Genomic DNA, 10290 nt, shown 5'->3' with positions numbered 1-10290 from the left:
GAGTCCCTCACCTGTCCCCTAGAGACTGCGGAGCTGGCTTTGTCCTAGAGAAGAGGCACAGCCCACCACGGTCTGATCTGTGGCCCCTATAAACACTGAGCCTCTGTCCTCTCAGTGCCTGTTGTTCATCTGTGACCTGTGCTGGAAAGAGGAACTGCTGGCCCGTGACAGCAGGGACACCATGTCCTCTCATCATCAGCATGTAAAGAAGGGACTGACTCTCAAGAGCATCAAGGGCCAGTGGAGCTGAGCCCAGCCTCCCACAGTCCTATAGCCACTGAGAGCTGTGCCATCTAGTGGGCGCCGGGCAGTGAATGTGAACAAGATGATTCTTCTGGGCGACACTCCATTCAGAGATTGAAAGGTCCTCATCTTAACTGACCCACTTTATCATCTCTCAGGTTCCCCAAACATGACAGTGACCAGCAAAGTGCACGAATTGGGCAAGATCACCCTGACATGCTGGGCTTTTAATCTGAATCCTGCTGTGGCCACCCTGGCCTGGCTTCAGCATGGGAAGCCGGCACAGCAGCATACCTTTGGCCCTGGGACCATCCTGCCCAGCGGAGATGGGACCTACCAGAGCTGGGTGTCTGTTTGGGTTCTTCCTGGACAGGAACCACAGTTCACCTGCCGCCTGAGGCACCGCAGCAAGAACATTGAGGTCCCTACACTCCTTGGTGAGAAAATAGGGCAAGCATCCCTCCTAAGAGTGTGGGAGGCGTGGTCGGGAAGTCCCTGTGGAGTACAATCACTACAGCTTTTGTTGTGACTTCCAGAACATCAAGCCAGGAAAACTGGTGGAGCCACCAGCTCAGTTTCTGCTCTTGTGGCTTCTGCTTTTCCTGCCGTGTTGGTATTTCTAGGCCGGGCCTAGAGCAGCAAGAACACACAGGACAGCAAGAGACCAGGTGAGCATCCCTGCAGGGTGTGAAAGAGGGTGACAGGCCTTTTCTTCTCTTTGTAAATTGTGCAGGTAGAAAGGTAGTCACCAGGACCTGTTAACCTTTGCGGCTCTTGGGAGGCAGCGCCCCCTGGTGGATGTACGGTGCTGCTTCCCATGTGTTCTTAGGAATCACAGGGACAGGAAAGCAAACAAGACACTCACAGCTAAGTCCAGATTGTGGCAAACCACAAATGTTCTTGCCTCTTCACCAAATATGTAGAAAGCAAAGAGCCAAACAATACAGAGGGAGACCTGGTAGCCCAAAAGATGATTGAGAGGCAGGCAATTCACCCGATGATGATGATGTCTATTCCAATTAGCATCTTGATTCAAACATGGAAACTTCTCCTCAAAAGATATTCATGAATCATCTGGTTGAGACAGTGTATGTATACATAAATACAGCCATTTAAAGATTTTGAAGATATTTTAATCCCTGTGGTGTCTTTAAGTCCGTATTAATAATCAAATGGATCTTTAGGATCCAATACAGGACTTCTGGTCTATCTTCTAGGTTGAACTACTCTCTTTCTACCTTCTGCCATGGCAGCCTAAAATGATCACAACAAAATTGTTTAAATGTTAATACTCCTTCACAATAAAAGGAAGTAAGCCGGGCTGCCGTGGCACATGTCTTCAATCCCAGCACTCGGGAGGCAGAGCCAGGCAGATCTCTGTGAGTTCAAGGCCAGCCTGGTCTACAGAGCGAGATCCAGGACAGGAACCAAAACTACATGGGGAAACCCTGACTCAAAAAAAACAAAAAAAAAAAAAAGGAGGTGAGCTGGCCCCCCAGCTAATTTTATTTTTAAAATAATAAAGGGAGATCTACATATACTACTACAGTGTTTTTACAAATAAAATTGCTGTAAAGATAAGGAGATAATGTATAAAAACTATAAAACAATAAAAATTATTTAATGCATAAAGATTGATGTATAAAGATTATATGGATAAATGGCTTCAGAATGGGAAACTAAATGGCTTTTATAAGTTACAAAAGTCTGAGTAAGTTCTCTAATGTATTTAAGGATCAGACTTAGATTAACAATTACTAAAAACTGGCTGTAAAGTATGTCCAATCAAGGTGGGGGTGGGGTCAGGAATCAGGTGGGGTGGTTTGGGGGAAGAGTACTGAAAGAACCATTGGGGAAGGGGGTATTTCAGGGTCAGTAGAAACCTGGTGCAAAGGAAACTCCCAGGAATCTACAAGGATGACCCCAGCTAACACTCCTAGCAATAGTGGAATCCTACACTGAACTGGCAACTTCCTGTGACCAGGCAAGACTTCCAGTGGAGATATTTGGACCCCAACTGAGCTACATAACCTTTGACCTCCTGTAGCTAGAGTTTTTCTTGCCTGGCCCACGGTCAGGGCAAATCTCTCTCACCTGCCGGTCCCACAGCCTCTCAGACCCGACCAAGTAAACACAGAGACTTATATTGCTTACAAACTGTATGGCCGTGGCAGGCTTCTTGCTAATTGTTCTTACAGCTTAAATTAATCCATTTCCATTCATCTATACCTTGCCACATGGCTCGTGGCTTACCGGCATCTTCATATGCTGTTTCTCATCATGGCGGCTGGCAGTGTCTCTCTGACTCAGCCTTCCACTTCCCAGCTTTATTCTCCTCCTTGTCCCGCCCATACTTCCTGCCTAGCCAATGGCCAATCAGTGTTTTATTTATTATCAGCAACACATTTGCCATACAGAACATCCCACAGCAACCTACATTGTGTTCTGACTATGTAATGTGCTGGGGTAAGGATGACATAGAGATTTTGGTAGTGGCCAACCAATGGCTGGTCCAGCCTCAGACCCATACCCTGACACTACCTAGAGATAGGACCCAGAGGCTGGATGGCCCAGAGACCTAGGATATAACCAAACATGACTGTAGAAAAAAAAATATCAAAGTAATGATGCCTAGTGATACTCTGCTATACTCATAGATTGGTGCCTAGCCCAATTGTCATCAGAGAGGCTTCATCCAGCAACTGGTGGAAACAGATGCAGAGACCCATACATAGTCAAACACTAGGCAGAGCTCAGGGAATCCTGCTGAAGAGAGGCAGGAAGGATTGCAGGATACAGAGAGGTCAAGGACATCACAAGAAAACCGACAGAACTAGCTAACCTGGGCTCATAGGATTTCACAGAAACTGAACAAACAACCAGGGAGCCTGCATGGGACTGACCTGGACCCTCTGCATAGATGTGACAGTTGTGTAGCTTGGTCTTCCTGTGGGACTCCTAACAGTGGGAGCAGGGGCTGTCTCTGAGCCTTTTGCTGGCTTTTGGAAACCTGCTGCTCCTGTTGGGTCACCTTGCCCAGCCTTAATACAAGGTGAAGTGCTTAGTCTCACTCTAACTTGATATGTTGTTGAAAGGGAGAAATTAGCAGCCATCTTAAAAGATGTTCCTTCCCCTTCCCCCTTCTTCCTCCAAAGGTATTTGCTGACCATCGTTTTTTTTTTTTAATTGACCAAAAGTCTAACTCGAAAGAGAGTGTAGGAATGCAGCAATAAATCTGAATGTGTCAACAAAAATAGGACATAGGGAATAAAAATTTATGTCTCTATAGATACCCTGAACCCTGTTAGCAGTTAGTAACCTTATGTCTCTACCTCATCCCTAGCTGCCGAGATATGTAACATTCTGCATGTGAACCTTTCCTATATAAACCCCTTAAAGTGAGTGCCCGGGACCTTCTCTCTTTTTACCTACTGTAAAGCGGTGTGGGGGAGGTCCCTGCCTAGGCCGGCATATAGGAAACCTATTGTTCTTACACTGGAAGTAGGCTCCTTGGCGGTCTTGTTGGAGGGGAGGGGGCTCACGCATTACACTGTGTTTTGTCAATATCCCCTGTCCTTCTCTGAATAGAAATGGAGGAGGAGAGGATCCACTGGGGGACACAAGAAGGGGTCGGGGAGGGAATGGGAGGAGAGGAGAGAGTGGAAACTCCAGTCCAAATGTAGAATTAATTAATTTTTTTAAAATGACTGTAATGTGAGTGAAATCAAGGTTTATTTTTAAATATCTGGCTTTTAAAACATTAGATGACATAAGTATCAGACTGACGTAATTGGTCTCCTTCAGTGGTTCTCAACCTGTGGGTCATGACCCCTTTGGGGGTCACATATCAGACATCCTGCATATCAGATATTTTCCATTATTTATTTATTATTGGTTTTTTTCAAGACAGGGTTTCTCTATGATGTTCTGGTGCCTGTCCTGGATCTCACTCTGTAGACCAGGCTGGCCTTGAACTCAAAGAGATCCACCTGGCTCTGCCTCCTTAGTGCTGGGATTAAAGGTGTGCACCACCACTGCCCGGCTCAGATATTTTCATTATGATTCATGGCAATATGATCCGTGATCATTACAACATGAGGAACTGTATTAAATGGTTACAGCATTGGGAAGGCTGAGAACCATTGTTCTAGATGTTTCCCATGTGGGGCCTGCACTGTTCTCTCTAACTATATTGGGATATATCCACCATTCCTATTTATTATTGGTGGGTCAGAACAGATGTGTCCCTCTGATCTGAGTGACCTGTTAGGCCTATGGCTTTGAGATCTACTAGGGGTTGGGTATATTTTTTTAGACATTACCAATTCATTCATCACTTGAGTTTTCCAATCTCTAATTACCCACAGGTTACCCCATTGGACGAACATTTCCCAGTATGCAGTGAGAGTCTGGTGACCTGGTTCGAGAGTGGAATTCCCCCTTGGGTGGTGTGCTCCTGGGCTCTAAAGAACTCTGTGCCTCTGAATGAACAACCTGAGGTACTGGTCAACTGGCTGACTTGTCCTGAAGATGTCCATGGGATCTGGATGAAGACAACTTTCTAGGACCCCTGCATTGCCCACACCCTATTATAGTGTCTCCTGAGGGAAAGGTTCTGCCAGAGCTTTGGTTGTTAGCCACAGCCCCAGGCAGTGGGAACATTGATGGGACATATGGAAAAAATGAGAAATTACAACATGGACATAATTTTATCATTGGAGTCACTGCCTGTGTTAGCCCTTCATGTGTGTTACTGACTGGGAGTTCCTCTATTTAAGAGGGTGGGGAACACTTCAAAATGACCTCCATCAATTGTATCCCCTTTAATTGTGTAAACACCACTCCCATCCCGTGCTCATAGTAAGAGCCTCTCTTGCTTCCACAGCCTCCCTTAGTTATGGCTCCTGTACACCTTGATGATACACCACGTGATTTTGAAGGACGGATTCTCAGGGAACTATATCAGGCTCTTTCTAGAGAAAGGAAGATTTTGAAAAGCCCAGGAATATGAAAAATTGTATGCGTATAGCCTATATGTGTATTCTGTGGGTGCTGTCTCAAAACAAGCTACCTGAGCCTTTGTCCTACATTCTCCCAGATACAGAGAAGTAGTTAGAACAGACCCATGGCTATGTAAACATCTTGAACTAACACCCTGTAACCAGAGGTTGTCAATTCTGACTCTGAGGGTGACTCAAGTCAGTTGTAAATCTTAACCCCTGCACTTCCCAGAGGATTAGTAGCTGTAAATCCTGACCTCCAGAGTAATCTCAAATGGCTATAAATTCTTATGGGATGACTCATCCCTAACAGGCTTGAAGGCCAGCAGGCCCAAACCAGTAAAAAAGATACTTTCTGAGAGCCAACCTAGGTCTGCCTAAGGGCCTTAGCAACAGCAGCTGAGACATGATATGGAGATGACCTGGACCAATGAGAGGCAGCCATGTCACACCAGCAGATAAATATTCATCAGACCTTCCCCCAGGGTGGGGTGGAGGGTATATAAGGCTTGCCTCTTCCTGAATTAACTGAGCTTGTTGTTTCCACATTCTTCCTGAGTCTGTGTCGTTGACTCTTTGCTTGCTTGGCCCCCTCCTCCAAAAGGAACAACAGCACAGGACCCTGCCACAAATTCTGATCCCAGAAATGCACTATGTCTTTTACTATAAAAAGACATATGCAGCCATTTCTCAGGGTCACAGAGCCAAATAACTATCTGTGGCCCTAACTAGTTAGAAGTTTTTGTACCCCATGGTGATGGAATAAAGTTGCTTCTGTAAGGAGTCTGTATATGTGCAGCTCTGCCAAACCAGCGCCATTTACCCTTCAGCTTCTTCTCATCTAATTTTGGCCACTTTATCCTCAATATTTGCACGATTCTCAGACCCAGCAGTTTTTAGGTGTATTTTAAGTAACATTTCTGCAGTAGTCACTGTTAGAGCTTCTACAGCTGCTTCCACAGTGGCCCTGACCCCACAAGTGCACACTGCCCATTTTATTAATCAGTTTGCTTTAATACTTCCATGGCTTCGGCAACACAAGAATGTATAGACACAAACCTATATCCTTATCACACACTTTAGAAGTTGTGGTATTGCGCTTAGGGGATGCAATACAAGCAACACAACATCAGTTAGCTCTACTGTATCCTGCTGGCCTTAAATATGCCTGTGTTACTCCTTTAAGCTATAATGAATCCAGATGAAAATGAGATAAAATTAAAAATCATTTGCAGGGAATATGGTATCATAAGAATGTTCGTTTAGATTTATTAACACTCAGGCAATTAGCTACTGTCCTAGGCTGTGCTCACCTCAAATTTAGTCCCCATTTGGTGCTGGCCCAAGATTTATTACAAAAGGCACAAGGATTCAACTCTTTCATAGTTAGCTGAGAAAGAAGAAGAAGCATTTCTTTATGGAAGTATTTGCTACACATTTTGAGCTTTGAGGAATGCCATGGGGGAACCAGAACAAAATAAAAAAGAACATGTCTCATTGTGGATTTTCCCCAAGCTTGCTTCAAAATTTGCAAACCAGAGAAAACTCCTCTACTGTGAAACCTCTAGGTATGGACTACTGTACCCTGACCAGAGCTGCAGCCCTGAGGCCTGTCATTGGGCCCTCTGCCCAGGACTGAGCATTGACCAATGAGGATAACCTGTTAGATTTCTAGGGGGCTTAAAAAGGAAAAGGGCAGAAAAATAGGTGCCCGGCCTTAGACAGGCAGGGCTGTGTTTATTGGTGTACACAGGGAGGAGCCTAACTCTAAAACATGGCTGGAAATGATCACAACATATATCTTATGTTTCCTCTCTCCCAGAGTTTCCTTGCCTGGCTATAAAGGAAGCTGTGACGTGTAATCTTTTATCAGGAAACTGTTCCAGCACTCACTTACATGGCAGAGACTACATAAATAGAAACTCCGTGGATGGCTACTTATGTTAACCAACACAGACAGTGCACCAGCCAGTCTGGACCCTCCTCTTTCACATGCTGGAAATTACATGTCACAAAACTCCAGACAAAGTAACTCACCCATACTAAAGGAATATGTCTCCAAAACAGAAACCTCCAAATCCTTTCATCCCACAGCCTCACACAGCTGGACCTTCAGAACCAGGACTCAGCTCAGAGTCAGTCTACCCTAAAGTTCACTTTCCCACTTCCCTGATCCTCAACCAAGGGACTCTCTGATGTCCATCAGTGACATTTTTCACCCCCGAGAAAAGGAGTGAAATTAGTAACATGTCCTATTCTGACTGGGGACAGGCCTTCCAGGTACCTTCACTTCCCCTTCCGACCACACTGACATCAGAGGTGAATCAGTCACCAGGTGAGACAGGAATGGACCTGGGAAGAGCCCTGAGCTGCTTGTTGTTGCCTGTCTATGGTACATTTTCATCTATCATCTGGGGTAAGTGACTATGAACATTTTCCAAAGCCCTGGGTGACCCTTCTTGGTCATGATGGTCACAAAAAGGAAAAGGACCTATGTCCTCTTTGCCCCCTGCTTGTGGACCATGACATTCCTGTGACGTGTCAAAAGCCCATCAGAACAGCTGGCTATGGGCCTGAGAGCCTATGCAGCTGTGCTCTCCATGTTGAGACTCGGGACATGCTCAGGTGGCCTCGCCCAGCTGTGGCTCTCATGGCAGTGCACTGGCTGGATCCACGAGCTAGAAGATTCAGACAGCTGATAAATCGTTCTTCTGTGTTAGCTCTCACAGGTCAGATTCCAAGCCTCCTCACACTCCCCCAGCTCACCTGGAGTCAGGATTCTGGAACAATGACCTGGAGCCAGGACTTCCTGGTGGTTCTAGTAAGATTCCGTAGTTCCCTCAGCCAGACCCTCCCTGAGTCCCAAGGTTTTCTTAGGGCTATATTTATGGTGAGACCCAGACAATCTGGGCTTGTTCTGACTCTGACTGAGCTACCCCACCACACATCCTGCTCTCAGCAGGATGAATTCACATGAAACATTCTGATACTGCAATTTGTCTACTCTGGCTGTGTCCTGCACTAACTTCAAGAACCCCAAAATACTGACGGGAGTAACAAGGAGGGCTTGGGGGGGCACTTAGATCTCCTTGGGAAGGAGAAATAGAATAGGTTTTGTGAGTGGATTAGATTGCAGCAATCAAAGTCTAGCAATCAAAAGCCCCTTTTGGCTGTCCTAATTAACATGCCCAGTTAAAGTCAAACACCTTATGCTAACACAGCATTTCCCCTTGCACCTCTATAAACCACCATTTGCCTATGGACCACATCTGTCTGCTCTCTACCCAGAGGCAGTCCTTTGTCCCCCTCCAGGACAAATACTCCATCCACCTCTCTCTTGTTCCCTTCCCCTTCTCCCTCATCCTCTAGTTCCTGTCTTTGTCTCTTGTTCCCTGCCCTCTGTCCCTCTGGGGCAAATAAATCTCCTTTATGCTGAGAACTTGGTCTTGGGGTGTCCTGAGCCAATACCATTCCCTGTACTGGTGCGGAGAATCAGACCAGCCTACAGGATCCCCTGCTAATGTGTCTCTTTTTGTAAGTGCAGAATTCTTGTAAGCTCCAGGGAGTGGACTTGGACCCTCCTCACACCTCACATGGGTCAAATGGACTCCAGATAAGTACTGCCAATTAACAGCCTAAGTTTCCTCATTCTACTGCCTGTTCCTGAGGGTGGGATCTCCCTCACCTTTCCCTGGTCTTGGGACTCCCCTTCCCCAATTACTAGGACCTAAGAAAAAAAAAAATTCCCCTAAACTCCTTAACTTTATCTTCTGCCAGCATCCTGTGAGGTCCAGGTGTCCCCTCAGAATCTGCATCCCAGAGAGTTTAAAAAATGACTGGCCCCAGTTGGTCCAACCTCACAGACTGCTTCAACGAGGCCTGTACTTTCCAAGCACCAGACGGTAGCACAGAGCCTGGACAGTGAGTGAAACAGCCAGCTATCCCAGGACTTAGCCAGCACCCCAGCTTTCTCAGGCCCCCCCAAAATGCCATCACCACAGACAACAGGAAGCAGTCTAGAGAACACAGTGCCCCCCGTTCTGCCTCACCAGCCGCCCCTTCCTATTTCCCCACATTTTTATAATAAAGGGAGGAATGTTAGTTCCCACTGCAGCAGTGTCCTGCCTCCACTGCCAGAGCAGTTACATCATCACCTGTCACCATGCTCACCCCCTAAAAGTGTCCACCAGGCACAGTTCTCTCTTTGGCTGTTTTTGTTTCTTACTCCTCTTGCTTGCCTGTCTGTCTGTCTGCCTGCTTCTCTCATGCCCCGACTCCTAGACAGCTTTATACTCTTTCACTCTCCCTCTCCCCCAATAAACCTGTTGTGCTTGATGGTGTTTACTTAGTGGCATACCTTGGCCACATACACACACACACACACACACACACACACACACACACACACACACACTCCCCCCCCCCCGCCACACACACACACACACACACACACACACACACACACACACACACACCCTTAGCCCAGTTCTCAGGCATTCAGACCTTCAGGCACCAGCCTTCTCCATCCAACAGTGGGGAACTGGTGAGTTTTCCCCTGAACTCCCTGCATTCCTACAGATCTGATAAGCACATTCCATTCAGTTAGGTGTGGTTGGCCAGTTGGGAAGGGCCAGAATCCGAAGCCCTTCCCCCTCTGAGAACCCTGCTGATAAGTCCTGGATTCTTCCTCAGACCCTCCAGGGTCATTCTCTTAGTGATGGAACCTGGGTGACAACCCCTCCCTCCCTCCCAGAAATCCTGTTCTTGCCCTCTCAAGAGATATTGGGATGCCCGGTCTGGTCTCTCAACCTTGTTGATAGAAACGTTTCCTCCATTCAAAAAGTTCATATCAACGGTGCCCTTAGGCACCCAGCAGTAACTTTGGTGCCTGAACATGCCTCTGCTTTCTCTTTGGTCTGCTCCAAGTCCTCTGTGTGACTCTGAACTTTTCTACACTCCATTGTAAGCTTTTGCATTGTTTCGTGTCCTATTTAACTCTCTGCCCACTGCAGGAATACAGACTGTCAGGCACTCTGTGACCACCAGG

At 46.6% G+C, this 10290-nt stretch overlaps 1 protein-coding gene across 1 annotated transcript in view; it reads left to right on the top strand.

The window, feature by feature from the left end:
- LOC131925667 (MHC class I-like protein MILL2) overlaps positions 1-5606 on the top strand; it is an 87549-nt gene extending 81943 nt beyond the window's left edge. Inside the window, exons 4-6 of the mRNA XM_059281033.1 lie at positions 402-680; positions 780-911; positions 4611-5606. Of these exons, the coding sequence (XP_059137016.1) occupies positions 402-680; positions 780-877 (377 nt within the window). The 3' untranslated portion in view covers positions 878-911; positions 4611-5606. The remainder of the gene's footprint in view (positions 1-401; positions 681-779; positions 912-4610) is intronic.
- The last annotated feature ends 4684 nt before the right edge of the window (positions 5607-10290 follow it).

The sequence above is a fragment of the Peromyscus eremicus genome, chromosome 1 (assembly GCF_949786415.1).
Source record: "Peromyscus eremicus chromosome 1, PerEre_H2_v1, whole genome shotgun sequence".
NCBI lineage: Eukaryota > Metazoa > Chordata > Mammalia > Rodentia > Cricetidae > Peromyscus > Peromyscus eremicus.
Note: the sequence above shows the minus strand (reverse complement) of the source record. Positions and strands in the feature narration are given on the sequence as shown.